A 23,784-nucleotide genomic window follows, 5' to 3' on the forward strand; every position below is an offset into this window, starting at 1 on the left:
TAATTATCACTATCACTCTAGAATGAATGTAACAGGAAAACTGGACATCCTAAAAGAGAATTGGCCCATCTCTGCTTGTTCAATGAAAATTTCTCCTATAGTTGTTATTTAATTCAGGATGTAGTGGTGAAAAGCTAGTGTCTAGATGAATCATGAAAAAACCCAGTAATATGAGAGCAACTAACTGCAAGCAAAATGAACATAAATTAACTTGAAAATAATGCATAAAAGAAGTCTGATTGCTCTCTTATTACCAAGTGCATATTTTACCTTAAAATCTAATTTATAGTGCTTGTTCAAAACTAGGTTAAAACAGAAGCTGCATATACTTCCAAGATAAACTGCAGTTTACACCATAATGATAATGTTATCCATAAGCAACAATAGCAACCTCACTATGGAGATCTGCAGACTTGAGGAGTTAATAGAAGTATAAATGTCAGTTCCTTTCTTCCTTACATTAAGTATGGGTATGGTGAACAATTTGGTGGCATTGGAATAGTTCATTTTAATTAAAAGTTATTTACTAAATAAAATGTTCACTGTAAAAATCATTCCTACTGTAGTGAACAGCAACTGGAAATTATGAGAAGTGGAAAGAAAATATGTGAAATAGTTACTTTTACAAAACAATTTTGAAACATAAGTACATTCTTTACTAAAGGGAAGTTCTGTTGCAAAGGTATGGTTTTCCTCACTGATATAAGTATCCTGGGCTGGATTTTACTTGGGGAGTGTTTATTTTTTACTGCTCCTTTATTGACAAAGCCAAAGTATTGACTACCTACATTAAGAACAGCTTTGCATGGAGATTGCATAAACCTGTTGATATAACAGCCAAGTTAGTGAGACCTATTCATGAATATCATTATGAGAAAATACATACCTTGTGGCACAACATACTATGTAAAACTGTAAGACAGAACATCACCTTTCACTGGATTGGAGCAAATATGGTTCCCTTCAATTTTATTTCATCTTTCTACCACTTTTCATCCATTACCACATTCCAGTCCAGGTCACATTGCCATATACACTTCTTCGGGGGCAAGATTGTTGAGTGGTGGTGTTGCTGACTTCTCACCAGACAGCCATGGTTAAAATCCTGGTCAATGCATGTGGGATTGTTGAAATGAAAAGACCGACCGACCGACCGACCAACCCTGATGTGCATATAGGTCAGTCGCTCAGGTGGCCGAATCCCAGTTACTTCTCTGAGGTTTGAATACTATGTAAAACTCAAGGAACTGGGGCGATAATCACAATATCAAGTCACGTAAAACTACAAATTAATTTCCTTTTTATACTCCTTAACCAGATCTTATTCTGCATGCTTTATCTGTGTAAGGTCATAAATCAATCCCATTTCTACTCATTCTTCCATTATTCCTCTTTAAACACCCTGGATCAAACCAATCCTTTTCTCTTCACTACTAGGGATGATGACCTACATGTTAGGCCACTTCAAGCAACAATCAACATTATCTCCACTACTCTTTCTACTATACATATCAACCTTTTATTTGGTTTACTCCTTGGTCTTTCTACCATCATCTTTCATTCCAGTAATTCTCTTAAACTTCTTATTGTTCATATTCTGTTGATGTAGCGGGATCACTTCAGTTTATTGATCTCTATGCTATTTGATTTACGTTGCATGACACAAATATGTCTTATGGTGACGATGGGACGGGAAAGGCCTAGGAATGGGAAGTAAACGGCCGTGGCCTTAATTAAGGTACAGCCCCAGCATTTGCCTGGTGTGAAAATGGGAAACACGGAAAACCATTTTCAGGGCTGCCGACATGGAGTTCGAATGGGGTTCGAACCCACTGTCTCCCGATTACTGGATACTGGCCGCACTTAAGTGACTGCAGCTATCAAGCTCGGTTATTGATCTCTATGATGTCCTTTAGTTTTAGTATTCCAAACTTTTCCTTTGTCTCTGTGTTCTTTACATGATCCTTTTTGTTTTTCTTAGCATACTTCTCAAAAACCTTTAGTTCCACTCTTTGGATCCTGCTTTTGTCTCTGGATGTTTTAGTCTTATGTTTCTGCTTCACATCAGAGTAGCTACAAAATAGGCGTAATTAAAACAAAAAACTATTTGCTTTACGTCGCACCGACACAGGTAGGTCTTATGGCGAAGATGAGATAGGAAAGGCCTAAGAATGGGAAGTAAGCGGGCGTGGCTTTTATTAAGGTGCAACCCCAGCGTTTGCCTGGTGTGAAAATAGGCCTTAAATATATAACTTCCCAGCATCCTATTGGTACCTCTTCATTCCACACTAGGCCTCTCTGGTAGAACTGTCCTGCCAGCTGTACCCTTTTGCTGATTTCTTGCACTACAGTTCCTATGATACTACACCTCCATCTATTACTTGCTGGAGCTCATTGTCTAATCTTCAGGCTCAAATTTCTTTTGCAGCATTTTTGTCTTAGCTTGTCCACTAAGAAAATTAAAGCAGTGATTACACACTTCCTTGTCTCCAGCATGTCTTCACTACAAACAAGTCTCTATTCTCATTTTGTGCCTTCATCCTGCTCTTACTGTTATTGTATATAAATAATTTATTTATGTAACATGAAGGGGTTTGAGGTGACACATATACTTGTGAGGAAGAAAGGAACTGATCATCCTAGCTCCGCTCATTCCTCAAGTTATAAATGCTCAGGTAAGAAACTTAGCAGGAGCAAAATATATGTAAGTCTAGGAAATAGATCCATGTCTTTCTTTTATGCATACTCTATCTAAGCATTCTTACACAGTAAGTCTCTGTTCTCCACCTGTTTCCTAGACTTACATCCATTCCCCAAGTTAGCAGATCTCCATAAGAGAACTGCCATTGCCTGATCATCGAACATTATGTGACAGTGTGATTACACTGCAACCTGTAGTTCACCTCATACTATATAGATAAAGCAGTTATTTCATTATTCATTCCAGAAGTGTGTAGAAGTGATTATGAAGGAAATAAGCTACAAGTCTTATAAATATCTTTATTTTATACTAACACAAAACTACACAGATCTTATTTCAATGTTTACACAATAGTCTTGTTAAAAACACTCACCATTACATGTGGTCAAATGCAATAACAAATCAGTAAAAACCTAAATTTGTCATATTTTGGTACAAAACAATCAATTTTTAAACATATCAGTAATAAATACTTTTTGTTTTATGGAAGGGTATAACTTCCAATGAATCAGCATGCTTGCGTCTGTAATCCCACAAATAATGATCAATAAGAACTGAATTCACAAGCAAGTCTGTAATATTTTCTTTCTTGAGCATTGCTAGGACAGTATCTTTAACTTGTTCCACAGCCTCAATAGAACATCCTCTAATTTCAACTTCTTCATTGCTTCCATTTTCAAGCAAAACATCTGTTCAGGAAATAAAAGATGACATTATTAAAGAATTAAAAACAAATTTAACACAAACATGGTGATCACTGAAAAAGTTCATTTAAAAACCGACATCCCTCACTCCAAGTAATAAATCTCATTGTAGACCGTATTGGACATCAGATTATGAACATTAAAATAATAATAATAATTTACACCACCTTTCCAATACTTATCTTTCCTTATTTTTAGGATATAAACATTACAACAGGTATTGCAAGTTGGGACATGCTTCGCTTAACTGTCGTAAGCTTCATCAGCCGAAAAAAATCTTAGCCTAAAGTTAAGTCAGAGCCCTGAACCTACCAGTGTCCTTAAAATATATGGTACCCTAAGATTCGACATTTACATCATAGAAAATCAAATAGGCTTAAAACTAGTGTGAAAACATATAAGAATGTTCATACATAACAAAAAAAAGATTATTATATTTTTTGGAATGAAGAAGGTAATTAGAATTGTTAACTAATTAAATCTCAGGCGTGATCAATCCTGTTTGAAGTGTTACTACTCCAGGTCAACTACAATATGTGATCTCTCGTACCCGACTCATGTGCCTATGCAAGAATGAGATTTAATTAGTTAACAATTCTAATTACCTTTTTCATTTCAAAGAATATAATATTAATTTTTATGTATGAACATTCTTTTTTTTTTTTTTGCTAGGGGCTTTACGTCGCACCGACACAGATAGGTCTTATGGCGACGATGGGATAGGAAAGGCCTAGGAGTTGGAAGGAAGCGGCCGTGGCCTTAATTAAGGTACAGCCCCAGCATTTGCCTGGTGTGAAAATGGGAAACCACGGAAAACCATCTTCAGGGCTGCCGATAGTGGGATTCGAACCTACTATCTCCCGGATGCAAGCTCACAGCCGCGCGCCTCTACGCGCACGGCCAACTCGCCCGGTATGAACATTCTTATAAACTGACTGGCAGCAATGATTTTAATTACTTCACTACCAGCTCTATGTTGTACTTTATGTTTTTAACCTCTGTCAACACGATTGTGTGTTTTTCTCTTAGCCATGATGAATATTCTTATATGTTTTCACATTAGTTTTAAGCCTATTTAATTTTCTATAATGTAAATGTTGAATCTTAGGGTACCATATATTTTAAGAACACTAGGTTCGGGGCCCTGACCTAACTTTAGGCTAAGATTTATTTTGGCTGATGATGCTTACGACAGTTAAGCGAAACATGTCCCAGTTTGCAACACCTGTTGTAATGTTTATATCCTAAATATAAGGAAAGATAAGTATTGGAAAGGTGGTGTAAATTCTTATTCTTATTTTAACGTTCATAATTCCTCACTCCTTTCCAATTATTGCTTTAGGAAGTAAAAAGTAAGGACCAGTAAACATTCACAAGGAAATGATGTGCATTTGCATGAGAATATGCAAGAATAGTCAAGGGGTTTTGCAGATCAAATTGAAGATAAATAAAACTATCCAAGTGACTACACAGCTGTGATTTTTCAGATACAATTACAAGCTTCCCTCCTCCTCTGACAAAAGAGCCAACAATGGATATGCTAAGATCAGAACTAGAATAGGACTAAATGGTAGATTAGCTAATCTAACAAATCCATTTTCTGTTTAATGATATGATAAACCTAGCTTGTATTATTTAGAAAGATATGCTAAGGTGAGGATTTAAATTAAACAGCTACATCAAGTCACCAGACAGAAGTTACAGTAATTTTGAACTTCTATGAGGCTGACTGTTCCATTGCAAGAAATTAATTAGTCTTTTTCTCATTTAATCAAAGAGACAAGATTAACTATGCTGTACAAGGAGTAGGGTTTATCAGGGTTAAACACTCACCTGATTTCAGCTTGTTCATCAGGTCATCACTGTATTTCATGGCACCGTAATGGACTAACACTTGAGGAATTCTGCAAGCAATGCACATACTGCTCTACTATCCATATAAACTTTACCAGTAATCATGAATGATTTCAGAGGTATTAAATAAAAGCTTATAAAATATAACAACTAACCTGTAGTCGGCAAACATTACAATTGTATCTATGTCTTTAAATTCTCCCAAGCCTTTGCCTCGGAAGCAAGCCCATATATCTCCGATCAATATCTGTGCTCTTTTGTAGAGTGACACTGCATAAATAAAAATAATGTCCTGTAAGATTCAAACTATAATACCTGGCTAACAAAAGATACTCAAAATTAGCACACAATTAACTAAAATAAAATTATGCTTATTTATAGTAAAATCTCACCTTTTTTCCCTTTATACTCTGCTTCATCTTTAAAGCATGAGAAGTTATCAACAATTAATTTCAGTAGAGCTTGGGCAGACTGTTTGCTTTCCTTGATACAGTTAACAAAAGTGCCTTAAAACAAAGAAGTTTACATTAGACAATTTAATTCAATTAATTTTCAATTACCTAACTAAGCATTTCAATGGCCAGCTGAATAGAACAGATGTTTAACCTATGATTATTGCCAATAACATACTTAAAATAAGATAATGACTAATTCCAAATACCAACTTACAAATTATAGAGGCTATCAAGCCATCCCTGAAACAAAGGCCTTACTATAAAAGAAGACACTGACAGCTTTGACAAAAACACATGGAAATTGTAATCAGCACCCCTAGTTGCAGTGGAGTAACAGTATTAGACTGACTGCAATCTACTATACTATGGGTTATGATATAAATTAAAGTCACTCTTCTCAGAATTGTTTTGAAGCTTCTGTATAATATGAAATTAATGAAATTATCTCCGCATGGCTGGCCATATGTGTGCAATGTATGGACATTCAATCTTGTGAAAAATCAATCCAAATCTTATTTTAGTTTTCCAAGTTATTTAAATGGGTCTGCATACTTTACAAATGCACTTTTTTTCCTTATTCTTGACTGACTGATTGATATTGGCCTGTATTTACTTATATTTTATGCACATATTTGTTTCTTCTGCCACTCCCGCAGTCCAAGGGTACTGCGCCTGCTTCTCATCCAGAGGCTCCAGGTTTGATTCCCTACCAGGTCATGGATTTTTACTTGGATCTGAGGGTTGGTTCGAGTTCAATTTAGCCTACATGATTACAATTGAGGAGCTTCTGATGGTGAGATGGCAACCTCAGTCTAGAGAACGAAGAATATCGGCCAAGAGAATTTGTCAAACTGATGATGCATCACCTCATAAACTGCAGGCCTTTGGGTCGAACAGCAGTCATTTGGCGGGCCTATTAGGGTTGTTGCGCCATGGGATTTGGGGTTCATTTGTTTCTTTCTTCTATTTGCTCATTCAGGCTACATTTATGTAGCTGGAAGGGATTTATTCATTACTTAAAACCCCTTCTAATGAACCCTGACATAAGGAAAGGTCTGCTTTTAAGGAATATAATATTTCACACAAATTACAATCACACATTCCGTTGTAACGAAAATTTGCAATAAGATACTTTTTCTAAACTTGTTTTAAATGTTAATTAACTTCTGTTTTCACATGATCTCAGTCCGAAGTTAACGCGGTAAATGAAAGCGCTCCTTTAGCAATGTGTGGAACTGTGATAAATTGGCGCGGCCTCCGGAAATCACTGTTACTGGCGAGCAGCAGTCATCATCATGCTAGATGCTGTTAGTTAGTTATGTCAATTGAACTGTAGGTCGTACTGGAATGATGGCTGTATGGGAGTGAAGTACGGTTTCCGGTGAGACTAGCTGTATGGGTCTAGAGGCATGACTGACATATGCATACATGCTGCCAGACACAAGTAACTTCAAGAAATATACATTTAGGTGGAAGGTTTCTTGCAAAATTCACGTGATTTACAGTGAAAGATATTGTACCGGGCGGTACACCTCTACACCGTTTATTTAAAAGTTGCGCCAGTTGAAACTCCTCTTCTGGAGGAAGGTTGAACTTTATCTACTCTATTAATTCTCTACTTTCTCAGAAGATGTCACCACGTGGAAAATTTTGAGTTTTTGAACTGTGTCACTTTTGATGTGTTTTTGTTTCGCTTGAAGTAAGAAGTGTGAACTTTCTCTTCTAGAGGACACTACTGAAGATCAACAATAGCGCACCCTAGTGCAGAGTCAAAGAACTATTTTGTTGGAGAAATTTTTATTTCAAAAGTTTGTTTCTTGTTAAATTTCTTTCTGTTATTGTTTAAGTTGGCTGAATACCCCTCTTTTTCCCCTTGTTTTAGATTTATCCAATCCCGAATTTCTTTTAGTAATTTCTGACCAATCTGGTGTATCTTCCCCCAACTTGTATCTGTTGCGGGGTCCTATCCAATAAAAACATTGTGGGCGGGTGTTTTCATTCCCCTAACGCCTAGAAACTTCCGCGAGAGTATATAAACTGCTGATTTTAGGGTCTCCGGGCCACTTCTGTTCCATCTTTCAGTGTATTAAGTACATACCAGGAGGCGGGAAGCGCCTCTTTCCTCGGCGGCGGTCAACAATAAGGTAATGGCCGATTAATAAATTCTTTCTTTTCTTGCTCAGCAGTTTAACTTTCGGGGCGGGTTCTAAGCGTTCAACCATGTAACCTTTTCCTAAAATGTAAAAACAACTGGTATCTATTCTATTTTAAAACGACATATCGGGATAGAGAGTGCTTAACCCTCTCGAGCTCCCACTCACATCGTCTTGAGGTGAACTTATTCTCTCAACCAATTCTTCCGTAATGTAATGTAAATTGCTATTAAGTCACCTCTGTAGTATGGGATTAGCCCTTGTAATAACGGCCTAGTGCCAAAGTAGGTTTTAAAATCAAAGTGTATTAGGAGTGCAAGTTCGCCTCCTCTCAAATTGTTTTAGAGGTCATTCAATTAACCTGCTTTTCATTTAATAGACCTCAGTAGATTGGGTATTTTACCCCTGTGTTTATGTCCGTTGAGGACAACTTGAAGGTGGAGTTTGGTGTGGCCTAGAAGAGGCTTAAATTAAAGAGCATGTGGCTCTTTTGGAAACGGAGTGTTGTATGCCTCGAGGAGGCTTTACTGTGTAATTTGGAGCAAGTGCTCCAGGGTTTGATTGGGGTCTTCTGCCCCTTTGTTAAAATTTGTATATCGGAAAGTTGGGCTAGTTGCTCAAAAATTGTGAACTCAGGGCTCGAAGCCCAAACTCTGTAATCCCTGTAATTGTACATTTCAAATTGTGTTTCGGCTACTAAGTACCTGTTCTCTGTTATTACTTAATATTGAAAAGGAAATATAACCTTGTTAACTTTTACATTAACTTTGATTCCGTAGTTTGAGACCCATTCACGCCCGCACCTTCTTACACCTCTACCTACCACCAAAACTCGGTAACAAGTGGTAGCAGAGCGCGGTTGAATGGGTCTCAATTTAGCCCCTTTTGACGGCTAAACATTGTTTGTTCCGAACTCTAACCATTTTCTCAGTTGCTGGAATTTTTTGATTTTTTCCAAGTTGTTCTGTCATCATGCCCGGCCCTCGCGATGTTCTCCTTCTTAACTATTTGCGCAAGGAGGAGTTGATCTATGAATTGACTATTAGAAATGTACAATCTGGAGGCACGGTTGCAGTAGACACTAACAAGCTTAGAGAGTCCCTTGATTTGCCCATTTCCATCCCCAATTTGGGAGAGAAAGAAATTGACGACTCTCTTTCCACGATCACGGAGAATATTACTGGGCTAGCTTCTGTAGTTAGTTTTTTTGATGAAAATGATCCGTCTCCAAATCAAATTAAGCGTGTGCAAGGCAGGCTATATCATTTTTCGAATAGGGTTAACGATCTGTTGTCTCTAAAACTGAATGACGTTCAGAGGAAGGAAGCTAGTACGCTCCTGGAAAATATTTCCGAATTATCTAATAAGGTCACTCAATTGTTAACTGGGGAAGTTCCTCCCAAATCTGATCAACCCACCATAGTAAATACAGGTAGTGAGGAAGCGCCTCCCAAGGGAGAAGTTAATAGGATAACCGTTGCTGCTCAAACTATCCCTGCCCCATTGGACAACGAATCTGAACGTCGTGCATCATTGAGTAACATCCGTTCTGAATTGACTTCCTTGCCATTGAAACCTTTACCTAATATGTCACCCGGATTTAGTAGCTTGCCTCATCCATTGGCAATGTTGCTCAGAGGTATATCCAAGTTTTCTGTTAATACCACCAGTGACGTAATTTCATTTTTAAGATTTCTAGTGGAATTTCAGGATCATGCCCTTGTTTTTTCTCTGTCTCCATGTCAAATCTTGCAAATTATCTATCCGTATGCTATTGGTATTCTCTCCGACAAAATAGTAAGAGCCATAGCTGAACAGTCATCTATTGAAGATTTTCATGCACACTTGCTTGCAAACTTTATTCCCGCCCGCGCGAGGTCATCTCTGATTCAAAAGTACTATTATCGAGTACAGAGGTTGGATGAAAACTTGGCTGATTTCATACAAGACATTAAGTTTTATACCAGGGTGTTTGCTCTTCACTTCCCTGAGGATCAAATTGTACAAGCTATTGTGGAAGGCATTTCACCATCTTATAGGTCATACTTGTGTTTTGCGGCGTGCCCGCAAACTTTCTCTGAACTTGAAGCGTTGGCCGTCTCAGCGGAAGGAGTTAGATACGCCGATTCTTTGCGTGTAGCGAAAGAACCCCCGCCTTCCTTTAGTAACACTCGGCCTCCACCTCGCCGACCAGTCACGCCCCGTAAATGTTATGCTTGCGGGTCGCCTGACCATCTTCGCAATAAATGTCCATTAGTCAAAAGTAGTAGGGCAAATAATGGAGCTGGTTCAGCACAAGGCTGTTTTAAATGTGGGGCCTTCTCACATATCGCCAAGAATTGCCCAAACTCAAATAGCACCCCCTCCTGCTCAACTTCTGGTGCAAATTCCACCTATGCCAATAATAAAAAGTGACTAGTGGCTTCGGCTGAGTCGACTAATCCATCTTCCCGAGACTCAGCCCCTAGTAAACAGATTGTAAATGCAGAAAACGATCAGCCTTCAAGTTCATCTTTTGAATGCCCTAAAGAATGTCTTAGGATTGCGGCGGATATCCCCGCACCTGTTCCTTTTCTTAAGATTGAGGTAAATAATGAGCCTATAACAGCTCTCTTAGATTCAGGTAGTGTTTGTTCGATTATTGCGGCTGAATGGTATTCTAAATTGAAAACGGTTTGTAAACTTCCTGACTATGTCTCTTCTCCTGTTCAATACGTTTCGGCTAATTCATCTCCATTAGAAATTCTAGGTTCCCTACTGGTCAAAATTCGTGTTTTTAAATTTACATGGAAAATTAAACTGTTTGTGGCTAAGCACTTGTCTTGCCCCATCATACTGGGAGCGGACTTTATTTCTCACAATGGTCTTGTGCTCGATCTGCAGTCTAGGTCGTGCACATTCAAATTTGCTTCTAGTTGTAAAATCCCACTATTAAAGTGTAATTCTGTGTCATGTTCTTCTATTTCGCCTATCCAGGATGAGATGTTGTTAGACCTTAGACATCTACCTGAGAAGCAGGCTGATAGTATTCGCAAACTGTGTCAGTCGTTTCCCGAGGTGTTCTCTGATACTCTTGGTGTCACTGACCTTATTGAATACAAAATTGAGGTTACGGATTCGATTCCTGTCCGTTTTCCACCGTATAGGCTATCTCCACCTAAAATGAAGGCTCTGAAGGAAATCATCGATCAGATGTTGAAGGACGGTATTATTAGGCCCTCTAAGTCAGCGTATTCTTCGCCTATTTTTTTAGTACCGAAACCCCAAGGAGGTTTCAGGCCTGTCATTGATTACAGGGCTCTCAATCGGAAGGTGGTGTTACAATCTGTGCCCCTTCCCGACCTTCATTCTTGTTTTTCATGGTTTCGTAAGGCCAAGTTCTTCACCATCTTGGACTTAAATCAGGCCTATAATCAAATTCCCCTTGCCGAAGAGTCTAAACACCTTACAGCGTTTGCCACGGACTGGAATTTATACGAATACAACCGCGTGCCTTTCGGGCTCCCCACGGGGGCAGCTGTGCTCACTAGGCTACTAGATAGGGTCTTCTCCGACATCAAATTCGAGTACTTATATCACTACTTAGATGATGTCGTAGTATTTTCAGAGACTTTTGAAGAACACCTAGATCATCTGCGAGAAGTTCTCGATCACCTTCGTAAGGCTGGGTTAACTGTTAAGTTGTCCAAGGTTGCCTTCGCTAAGCCCTCTATGTCTTTCCTAGGGCATATTGTGTCACCCGATGGTGTAGCAGTTGATCATTCTAGAACACAGGCCATCCGTGATTTTAAACCTCCTAAGGACATTAAAGGTATCGCCAGGTTCATTGGTATGGTGAATTTCTTCAGAAAGTTCATTCCTAACTTTGCTAATAGAGCGGCGCCCTTAAACCTTCTTCGTAGGAAAGGCATCAAATTCGAGTGGGGACCTTCTCAACAAGCCGCTTTTGAAGACCTTAAATTAGCTCTTTGTAATGCCCCTGTACTTGCTATGCCTGATTTCTCGAAGAAATTCATCGTCCAAACCGACGCGTCGTCGGCAGCAGTAGCTGCAGTCCTTCTTCAAGAGACTGAACTAGGGAGGCGACCCATCGCCTATGCGTCTAGGACATTGTCGGCTCAAGAAGCCAAGTATTCCATCTATGAGCTCGAAGGTTTGGCAGTCTTATTTGCCTTAGAAAAGTTCCGTCTCTATCTGGAACACGTTAAATTCGACCTGGAGACAGATAATCAAGCCTTAAGCTGGGTCTTAGGTAGGCCGCGTCGTACTGGTCGTATAGCCCGCTGGGCTATTCGTATTTCCGCCTTCCAGTTTGATGTTAGACATATCAGAGGTACCGAAAATGTTGTTGCTGATGGACTCAGCCGTATGTTTCATAACGACGTAGAGACCCACAAACCGGTCGACAGTTCATCACCTTCCGAGTCCATACTATCTGGTGTTAACGCCATCTTAACAGATGCTCCCATGCTTTTTAGGGATATTGAGAAATACCAACGTGAAGATCCGACGCTGGCTCCGATAATGGAAACCCTTTCTTCTGGGGAACATGCTGTCCCTTATGTTCTGAGGAATGGTGTTCTATGTTGCCCTTCGAGGCATGATAAGTTGATGAAAGTTGTTGTTCCAGCGGTTCTTGTACCTATGATCTTCAAATACTATCATGAGACCCCATTGGGGGGGCATCTTGGAATCTTTAAAACTCGTGAAAAGATTCGTGAAATGTTCATATGGAAAGGTATGGACGGTGAAATTCGGGAACTTGTAAAAGCTTGTAAATCTTGTTTGATCAGTAAACCCACCATGTCCACTAAAGTAGGCCTTTTGTCTTCTCATCAAGCGTCGCGCCCCATGGAACGCCTGTATATTGATTATGTAGGACCCTTCCCCCAGTCGAAGGGAAATGCCAACAAATTCATCTTTGTATGTGTAGATGGTTTTACCAGATTTTCTTGGTTATTTCCGACTAAGCTGGCTACCGCTCAGTCCACCATTACCTGTCTAAATTCTATTTTTGCTTCTTTTGGTCCGTGCCAATATATCGTATCTGACAATGCTAAGGCGTTCACATCAAATCTTTTTCGTAAATTCTGTTTTGACTTGTCCATCTCTCATGTAACCACTTCTGCTTATTACCCTCAACCATCTCTGGCTGAACGGGTTAATCGTAATCTCAGGTCCGCACTTATCGCCTATCATCATGAAGATCCTTCCAGGTGGGACACGTCCCTGCATTGGTTAGCTTTTGCTTTGAATTCGGCGATTCATGAATCTCATAAGTTCACTCCAGCTTCATTGATGTTCAAGTTTGTTCCCAACACGCCGCTCTCTAACCTCTGGTCTCTGAGTGACATTCTACCCGAGACAATAGATCCGGACAATATTAAAGATCTTTGGAAGAAGGCTAAAGCCAATCTTAAAGTGTCTCATGAAAAGGTTAGGGAAAGGTATGATCGTGGACGGAGACCCACCCCTTTGAAGGTAGGTGACCAGGTTATGGTCAAGAATTTTGTTCCCGCGGGCAAGCTTGCCCCCAGATTCCATGGGCCATGCATCATTCTCGATTTTCTCACACCGGTTACATTGTTACTAAGCAATCCAGCCACCGAGAGGATATTTAGGGTTCACCTGTCACAGGTGAAACCGGTGTAAATTTAGTTTCAACTTGCTTCATATAATTTGAAAGGATATGAAGGTTATATTTTTTTGAGTTTCACTTTTAAGGCATTCTGCCCCTTCTGTAATATTTTGGTTTTAGATGTAAGCCTTGTGTAAAATCTGCCCCGACCCGTTAAACTGCCATCCTGTTCTTGCCACGGCCATTACCACGCTCCCGTCTCCTGCTCCACCTTACACTGTGGCTTCATAATAGTAAATGCCATGGATATCTGCACGCCGCTGGCCCCTCTATCTCTTTACAAGCCTGTACCCTCAAAGAAGATGATAGTCCAACACAATTCTGCCGCCTAGCTTTAATGTTTCAGCGCCCCGCAGCCGCGCAGCGCCGTGCAGCGACTGGGGAGGGGGATGGGCCCCCTCCTCTCCAGCGAGGACGACATGTGCACGGCGAGCCGGAGCTCTCCTCCCGGCCAAGGCTGATGTGCGGCGCACGACCTGCTACTGGCCCGCAGCCTGTATATGTTCACCGCGGGCGCGGCGTGCTTCAACACCTCTGCTCCCCTCATAGTGCGGGCGAGCGGTATCTCAGGGTACTTGAGGGGTCCGAGCGGCCTCCTTTTGGACGCATGCTGCAACGGCCGGTCCGGCCATCCAACTTCATCAACATCAACTACATGGACAGTTACTATAAGAGATAACTACATTTGGGAATTCAACAACAATATTTGGTGGACCGTGCAAAAAATTTTTCTTCACTTCTAAGTATTAAAAGTTTATCTTCAGAAATTCAAATTCTACAAACTTAAAGACTTTCATTCACCTGCAACAACAACAACATTTTGAAACTGAATTAAGAAATCTTGTAAATGCTCCTGCTATCTATCTTCGTATCAACATCATTACTTGGACTTTGTTTCAAACTGATTTCATGTGTCACCCCTGGAGGAACTTTTGGGGGGGGAGGTCTGTACCGGGCGGTACACCTCTACACCGTTTATTTAAAAGTTGCGCCAGTTGAAACTCCTCTTCTGGAGGAAGGTTGAACTTTATCTACTCTATTAATTCTCTACTTTCTCAGAAGATGTCACCACGTGGAAAATTTTGAGTTTTTGAACTGTGTCACTTTTGATGTGTTTTTGTTTCGCTTGAAGTAAGAAGTGTGAACTTTCTCTTCTAGAGGACACTACTGAAGATCAACAATAGCGCACCCTAGTGCGGAGTCAAAGAACTATTTTGTTGGAGAAATTTTTATTTCAAAAGTTTGTTTCTTGTTAAATTTCTTTCTGTTATTGTTTAAGTTGGCTGAATACCCCTCTTTTTCCCCTTGTTTTAGATTTATCCAATCCCGAATTTCTTTTAGTAATTTCTGACCAATCTGGTGTATCTTCCCCCAACTTGTATCTGTTGCGGGGTCCTATCCAATAAAAACATTGTGGGCGGGTGTTTTCATTCCCCTAACGCCTAGAAACTTCCGCGAGAGTATATAAACTGCTGATTTTAGGGTCTCCGGGCCACTTCTGTTCCATCTTTCAGTGTATTAAGTACATACCAGGAGGCGGGAAGCGCCTCTTTCCTCGGCGGCGGTCAACAATAAGGTAATGGCCGATTAATAAATTCTTTCTTTTCTTGCTCAGCAGTTTAACTTTCGGGGCGGGTTCTAAGCGTTCAACCATGTAACCTTTTCCTAAAATGTAAAAACAACTGGTATCTATTCTATTTTAAAACGACATATCGGGATAGAGAGTGCTTAACCCTCTCGAGCTCCCACTCACATCGTCTTGAGGTGAACTTATTCTCTCAACCAATTCTTCCGTAATGTAATGTAAATTGCTATTAAGTCACCTCTGTAGTATGGGATTAGCCCTTGTAATAACGGCCTAGTGCCAAAGTAGGTTTTAAAATCAAAGTGTATTAGGAGTGCAAGTTCGCCTCCTCTCAAATTGTTTTAGAGGTCATTCAATTAACCTGCTTTTCATTTAATAGACCTCAGTAGATTGGGTATTTTACCCCTGTGTTTATGTCCGTTGAGGACAACTTGAAGGTGGAGTTTGGTGTGGCCTAGAAGAGGCTTAAATTAAAGAGCGTGTGGCTCTTTTGGAAACGGAGTGTTGTATGCCTCGAGGAGGCTTTACTGTGTAATTTGGAGCAAGTGCTCCAGGGTTTGATTGGGGTCTTCTGCCCCTTTGTTAAAATTTGTATATCGGAAAGTTGGGCTAGTTGCTCAAAAATTGTGAACTCAGGGCTCGAAGCCCAAACTCTGTAATCCCTGTAATTGTACATTTCAAATTGTGTTTCGGCTACTAAGTACCTGTTCTCTGTTATTACTTAATATTGAAAAGGAAATATAACCTTGTTAACTTTTACATTAACTTTGATTCCGTAGTTTGAGACCCATTCACGCCCGCACCTTCTTACACCTCTACCTACCACCAAAACCCGGTAACAGATATATTTCAGGAGATTAAAAGCAATGGCTATGGATACTGAACAAAATTATTATGTATTCTAGAAAAAATTATGGAATAAGTAGAAAGTTGTGCCTTCCATGGCTTACGTTGCCTGAACCATCATCGATAGGCCTCAAGTGTAAGTGTATGAAATGTCGAGCTGTTCAAGCTCTACAAAACAGTCTGCGAGGGCATATACTATCTCAAAGCATTTGCCCTTTACGGCGATTTTGGTTCATAGTCAGCGGTTAAAAAAAAAAAAGAAAACTTTTCAAATAAAATAAAATAAAATAAATAAATAAATAAATAAATAAATAGCAAAGCAAATTCACCTCCGTACAGGCCATGAAGGCCCTTGGAGGAGTGGAAGGTAAAGGCTTCCACCATTGTTAACCTCGGCACGTAATGGGGTAGAGTGGTTAACTCTACGCCCGGCCGCCTTTGCCCCCAGGAATTAACCTGGTATTCAGTTTTGGTGTAGGCTGAGTGAACCTCAGGGAAATAAATAAATAAATAAATAAATAAATAAATAAATAAATAAATAAATAAATAAATAAATAAATAAATAAATAAATAAATAAATAAATAAATAAACAAACAAACAAACAAACAAACAAACAAACAAACAAACAAATAAATAAATAAATAAATTTTCCCCAAATTTTACATCCAAATAAAGTGTTTAACCTCATTTAGGACTCATTAAGGATTAAAATAATCTTGAAAGTACATCATTTGCATGAACGGTTCGGGAGTTAAGACAATTTTAGTCAGGATGGGTCGGTAGTTGACCTTAAATATCCATTAAAATGATTAATTTCATACCGTACATGTAGCCTGTGAGATTTCTACTGTCATATTTTACAGCATCCATAACAATGGCAATCAATAATAATAATAAATTTAAAAAATGTATAAACAATCCCATAATGAAATTAAATATTATCCTATGTACAATCATTATCTGAAAAAGGAGAATCTTCACTAACGTAGTTCAATGGTTACGACTCTAGTATGGTCAGCTGCCTTAACGTATAGCTGCAGCGCTGTTACACCAACTAGGCATTTCCGCCTCGCGGCATCAATCACTGCTTAGGAATCGTGCGGAGGGTGCAAACTGAAGAATATCTCCAGCTTCATTCACTGTTTTTTTTCCCCTGTGTTGCAAGTTATGCTACGAGTTACATTTGTGTCTGTGATAAGAGCTGTACTGCGAGTTACAGCGGTCTACGTTCATTATGGCTGCTAAATGTAAGAAGCTGACACTTCAACAAAAGATTGACATCATTAGTGATGTTGAAAGGATAGCCAAAAATCTTTGTCACAGATGGCAAAAAAAAAAAAGAGACTTGACACTCTTTACGCTGTTTGGCATCATGAAACAGAAGGAAGCTATTCTGACCGCGGAAGTGGAGTGCGGTTCTGTGGAAAAAATACGGAAGAATATTCATTCTTCACCGTATGAGGAACTCAAAAACATTTTAATGAAATGATTTGAGGGAAAAAAAAGGAGTGAAAATGCCCGAAATGACGGGAACATACTTAAACAAAAAGCTTGAGAAGTCGCACTTAAGCTGGGTTTCGTCTATTTCCATGCTTTTAATGGCTGGTTTGATTGTTTAAAAAAATGAAACAATCTTTCGTTCCAAAACATGTGCAGTGAGAGTGCGGAAGTTAATGACGATACAGTTGTGTACTGAAAAAAGTATATGCTGCCTTGACGTCTTGAGGATATGATGCTAAGGATATTTTTCACGCCAATGAAGCAGGAGTGTTTTCCAATTTGCTCCCGTCCAAGACATGCTGTTCGCGGAGAAAAATTCCACGGAGACAAAAAAATTAAAGAAAGACTGACGGCGTTGTTATGTGTTAACAGCAACGGGAGTGAAACAATACCCCCACTAATAATTGGAAAATTTAAGAATCAACACGTTACAAGAACACCCTACACTCCTGTGCAAATACAATTTTAACAAAAATGCGTGGATGACATCGGAGATATTTCTAAAATTTTTACGAAGCTTGGATGCTAAGATGGGATCAGCAGGAAGGAAGATAATGCTGGTGATAATGTTCAGCTCATTCTTCAGATAAATCTTTTGTGTGGAATATCAAAGTGGTTTTCTTTCCTCCTAACTGCACCAGTCACCTACAGCCTTTGGACCTTGGCATTATTTATTCTATGAAAATGAGGTACAGGAAGACCCTGGTTCAAAGAGCTATTTCTTGCCTTGAAAGAAATGAGGAAATGAAATTGAAAATACTCCAAGTCATGCATATGTTTGTAGCAGCATGGCAACTAGTCACAACAGATACTATTCAAAACTGCTTTGACCATGCAGGTTTTGGTGCCATTTCAGAAGATTTTAATGAAGATGACGCTACTGATTACATTGTGGAAGATTTGGGGGTTGTATCAAAGGACTCGAGTGCCACAACATTCAAAGAATTTGTTACTTGTGATGATGATTTCTTAACATCAGCACCACAGATGGATGTTGGAGACCTTTGTGACAATGCAAAAAAGACAAAGTACTTTTTTTTCTTTTGCTAGTTGCTTTCCGTCGCACCAACACAGAAATGTCTTATGGTGATGATGTGATAGGAAAGGCCTAGGAATTGGAAGGAAGCGGCCATGGCCTTAATTAAGGTACAGCCCCGGCAGTTGCCTTGTGTGAAAATGGGAAACCACGGAAAACCATCTTCAGGGCTGCCGACAGTGGGGCTCGAATCCACTATCTCCCGATTACTGGATACTGCATTAGGGGTTATAAATTTCATGTTGTTGGTCCGTATTGAACTGAGAATAACATATGAGTAACAACACAGTAAAGGTTTCCACATATTCAATACAAAATATATTCACAATATTTTAAAATTACATGGAACTAGTTCCGACCCATCTAGGGGTCATCATCAGCCACATCAAAGCAAAGATCACTCTTGACGAAATCCTAAGAACATGTTAATTTTAACAGTAAGATTATTATGGAATATCAATCAATCAATCAATCAATCAATCAATCAATCAATCAATCAATCAATCAATCAATCAATCAATCAATCAATCAATCAATCAATCAATCAATCAATCAATCAATCAATCAATCCTGATCTGCATTTAGGGCAGTCGCCCAGGTAGCAGATTCCCTATCTGTTGCTTTCCTAGGCTTTTCCTAAATGATTTCAAAGAAATTGGAAATTTATTGAACATCTCCCTTGGTAAGTTATTCCAATCCCTAACTCCCCTTCCTATAAATGAATATTTGCCCCAGTTTGTCCTCTTGAATTCCAACTTTATCGTCATATTGTCATCTTTCCTACTTTTATAAACGCCATTCAAACTTATTCGTCTACTAATGTAATTCCACGCCATCTCTCCGCTGACAGCTCGGAACATACCACTTAATGCCAATATAAATGGTCCGTTATTGGACATTATAAATTTTCCAGCTAACTCATTCCTGGTTGCCAGTGTTTCGGCCCCCGTGTGCTAGGCTGGGCTCATCAGTTGGTACCTAGCACACCTACCAAAGACGCTGGATAGTGCATACCGTGGAGGCCATTGCGTAGGCTAATTGTAGCCACCAGCAGTGCCAATGCACTATGAGAGACATTGTCTCATTATCAAAAATTGATGCCTGCTTGGCCTGCTTCCCTATGGGAATCAACATCTACAACATACCACTTAGTCAAGCAGCTCTTCTTCTTTCTCTCAATTCTTCCCAACCCAAACTTCGCAACATTTTTGTAACGCTACTCTTTTGTCGGAAATCACCCAGAACAAATCGAGCTGCTTTTCTTTGGATTTTTTCCAGTTCTTGAATCAGGTAATCCTGGTGAGGGTCCCATACACTGGAAGCATACTCTAGTTGGGGTCTTACCAGAGACTTATATGCACTCTCCTTTACATCCTTATTACAACCCCTAAACACCCTCGTAACCATGTGCAGAGATCTGTACCTTTTATTTACAATCCCATTTCTGTGATTACCCCAATGAAGATCTTTCCTTATATTAACACCTAGATACTTACAATGATCCCCAAAAGGAACTTTCACCCCATCAACGCAGTAATTAAAACTGAGAGGACTTTTCCTATTTGTGAAACTCACAACCTGACTTTTAACCCCGTTTATCAATGTACCATTGCCTGCTGTCCATCTCACAACATTTTCAAGGTCACGTTGCAGTTGCTCACAATCTTGTAACTTATTTATCACTCTATAGAGAATAACATCATCCGCAAAAGGCCTTACCTCCGATTCCACTCCTTTACTCATATCAAGTGAATGAGGTAAATGAAAAGAGATGTTAGTATGGGACAGGTGAGTAATAGCTAATAAATATACAAGGAATATACATAAGAGGTTTGGAACAAAGTATAAAAGGGGGCTTAGTGTTGTAAAAATTATATAATCATGGAAAACAGTAAGTCCTTATAATGAAGAATGCAATGTGAAATGACACGTATAAAATTATATATGGCTTAGGAAGAGTGGAGGTGGTTTAGGAGGGGAAGAGGGCTTAAGGAGGGGCTGAAGGGTGCGGGAGAAAGGGTAACTGTCTCGGAAAAGTACCTTTGATTAAATTTAGGAAACCTTTACTGTGTTGTTACTCATATGTTACTGGATACTGGCCGCACTTAAGCGACTGCAGCTATCGAGCTCGGTGACAAAGTAGAGGAAGAAGAGGATCTAGCAGAACCAATTTTTTGGGCAGCAGTGGAGGGACTGGATACTGTCTGCTGGTACTTATCCATCTTCAACGTTGATGAAGACCACATCAACAGTCTCAATCAAATTGAGAGTAAACTTCTTTCCGTGAGACACCTGGGTAAGAGGAAGCAAACTATTCTACTGAACTATTTCAGAAAGTGAAGGTTAATATGCTTATTCTCACCATTTTCATGGTCTTTTTTCACAAATCTCTTTAAAATTATGTTAGGCTTCTATTTCTTCAAGTTAAAATTGCAAGTCAGTAATAGGTACCTAATTCTCTTTTCCTTACTGCAGGTTGTGCTCCCAATGGTCCACTATGGTATTTGTTACATCTGCTGTTTTGTAAATGTTTTCTGTTATTCTTGTGATAATTTGACTTTTAATATTTTTAACATGTTTGTTTATTATTTCTTGACATTACATTAGTTAAAGACATGAATGTATTGAGGATTATTTCTTGTGATATATAGCCTATTTACTCTGAACCCCCTTTTAAGGAAGAAATATCAAATCCCCCTGAGATTCGGTAAAAGGGGGTTCTACTACCATATATCTTCTATGTAGGTTGTTCTATAGTCCTATTAAAACAACGTGCATGTTCTGACAGCTCACAGCATGTGGCGCTGAGCAAAGGAGAGGGAGCGCTGCGTTGCCACATGATCCCCCTGGACTTACTACAACTGCAATGAAAGCCACTTGCTCTGTGTTAGGCGCTGCGGGAAATAATATATAATAATAATGTGTGAGTTTTTAATGTTTTTTCATTTGTATAGCGTTTACGCGCAGCACGATCACGAAGACGTTTTACTAACATCAGTTCTGCTCATGTGGTTTCAGTCTGGGATTCTAAATAGGTCATCAGTTTGTCCAGCTGCATTGTTGCCTCTTCATGAGTCATTGTTTTTTCTGATGGAGTGCCGGCTTCATTTTCAAATTCACCATCACTCTCGTCATTACTTGCCGAGGAACAAGAGGCAATAATTTCTTCATCTGTAATTATGCCGCAGCCTGAATTACAATCAGTTATCAACCAATTATTTACGTTGTTCTCATCTATGTCCAAGCATCCAGGAATGCGTGCAAATGTGTCAAGGAACTCAGAAGAGTCCACAACTTCACAAACCTCGGTGGTAGATGCACAGACAGAAGGCCATAGACGCTTCCAAGACTTTTTAACTGTCATTTCACTAACTCAATCCCATGCAGATGCGATCATATAAATAATGTCTTTCAAATTTATCGATTTCAGTAATGAAATTACACCATATCTCCCCTCTTCTTCAATCAGTTTGCTGAGCAGCTTCCTCCTGTATAACCGCTTGATGTTGTCCAATACCCCTGGTCCATTGGCTGCAACAGAGCTGTTAAATTAAGTGGCAGAAATTTCACTCTGATATCACCACTGACCAACCCTTCTACTGCCGGATGTGACGGCACATTATCAGTGAACAAAATGGCCTTCAGGGGTAAACCTTATTTCGTTAAAACCTTTTTATGTTCGGCATGAAGTCTTCTTGGAACCAGTTTTTGATAGTTCCACTGTCCATCCATGCATTTGTTTGGGATGTGTAAGAAACCGGCAAGGCAGATTGATTCACATTTTTAAGAGCAGGTGGATTTTTTTATTTCCCTATTAACAGGAGAGGACATTTATGTCCTCCAGATGCATTGGTGCATGCCATAATTGTAATGCGATCTTTACTTCTTTTATAACCCCTTGCCGATTCATCCAATTTAGATGCTAGTGTCTTATTTGGTAGCATGCGATAAAACAGCCCAGTTTCATCGGCGTTATATATCTGATCTGGCTTTAAGTTATCGGAGCAAATAATGTCCTGAAATTCCTTTATGAAACTGTCAGCAGCGACTTTATCCCCTGAAAAACTTTCACCAGTCACTGAAAGCTGGCGTATGCCATGACGAGCTTTCCACCTTTCCAACCAACCCTGACTAGCTGCGAAGTTAGGATCTCCATTTGCTAGCTTGCTGTTTAAACTAAGCGCCTTTTCTTGTAAAATCAACCCTGAAATCGGAACACCATGCTCTCTTTTTTCACTAAACCACATGAATAATGCATCATATAGAGATTCATTTCTAGCTTTCTTTACTGTGGCACAATTCTCTAAACAAACTTTCACCATCATTTCAAAGCAAAGTCTTCAATTTCTTTTCATTTTTTTTTCTTTTTCTTCCCCCAATCAGACACAGTTGAAGTCCATGTGCCACAGTCTACAGCAATATTTTTCAAAAGTTCACCTTTGTATATCCCATTTAATGCTTCTAACTTTTTGTCCATGGAAACAACCACTTTCTTCTGTTTTGAAGCCATTTCACGCTCACTCAAACATTACAATACTGCACAGGAAAATAGTGTAACTGTACAACGTGGTGTTAACCTTCAGCTACTGATGTGGTCTCTCACAGACTACTGGATATGATAACTCATTCCCTTCCTCTTTCATCGTCTTAAGTAATCTCACAGCGGGTCATTATTGAGCAACGATGTGAACCTGAGATAACGTCTGCAGTAGCGGATGAGTATCATAGACTCCATGTCAGCAGGACCGTCATTAAAAAAGTGACTGATGAAGTGACTAAACAATGTTTACCGAGCAGCGTTGCTCTGCGTGCTGAGGCACGTTAGTAGTGCATTGCATTCAAAAGAGCGTGGGTTCAAATTCCACCTCGGCCGTCATAGGAATGGTTTTCCATGGTTTCCCATTCTCAATTCCAGGCGAATGCCGGGACGCTACCTTTGATAGACCGTGGCCAAATTACTTCTAATTCCTGTCCTTAACTATCCTTGGTGGAAAAGGCATTCAAGAAGAGTCGACCCCGTAAAAGAAATATTGTACACGTAAAAAAAAAAATTATTTTCGATCCGGATAAACCGGAGATCCAGATTAATGAGGGCTGGATAAACGAGGTTCTTGTATATTTGTATATTAATTACTCCATCAATGCTCCATACCTGACATACACCAAACCTCCAAATTGTCTCCTTAAGGACTGTGAGCCTTGTTGCAGTGAGATCCTCTCTTATGGTGACTGCTGTTCCCTTAAGTCCTCTTTTCTCATGGAAAACTTCACTCTGCTTCTGGTAGGAAACAAATTTCACTATTATGGGTCG

The 23,784-nt window shown here is 39.5% G+C and overlaps 1 protein-coding gene across 2 annotated transcripts in view; it reads right to left on the bottom strand.

The window, feature by feature from the left end:
- Positions 1 to 2,986: 2,986 nt before the first annotated feature.
- Positions 2,987 to 23,784, bottom strand: part of LOC136866550 (queuosine 5'-phosphate N-glycosylase/hydrolase) — a 73,761-nt gene continuing 52,963 nt past the window's right edge. For both annotated transcript variants that reach the window (XM_067143642.2, XM_067143634.2), the window contains 4 exons: positions 5,652 to 5,765; positions 5,415 to 5,529; positions 5,239 to 5,309; positions 2,987 to 3,390 (listed from right to left, as the gene is read on the bottom strand). In XM_067143642.2, coding sequence (XP_066999743.2) covers positions 3,161 to 3,390; positions 5,239 to 5,309; positions 5,415 to 5,529; positions 5,652 to 5,765 — 530 coding nt within the window. In that variant the 3' untranslated portion in view covers positions 2,987 to 3,160. The remainder of the gene's footprint in view (positions 3,391 to 5,238; positions 5,310 to 5,414; positions 5,530 to 5,651; positions 5,766 to 23,784) is intronic.

Source organism: Anabrus simplex, chromosome 1, assembly GCF_040414725.1.
Source record: "Anabrus simplex isolate iqAnaSimp1 chromosome 1, ASM4041472v1, whole genome shotgun sequence".
In the NCBI taxonomy this organism is placed as follows: Eukaryota; Metazoa; Arthropoda; class Insecta; order Orthoptera; family Tettigoniidae; genus Anabrus; species Anabrus simplex.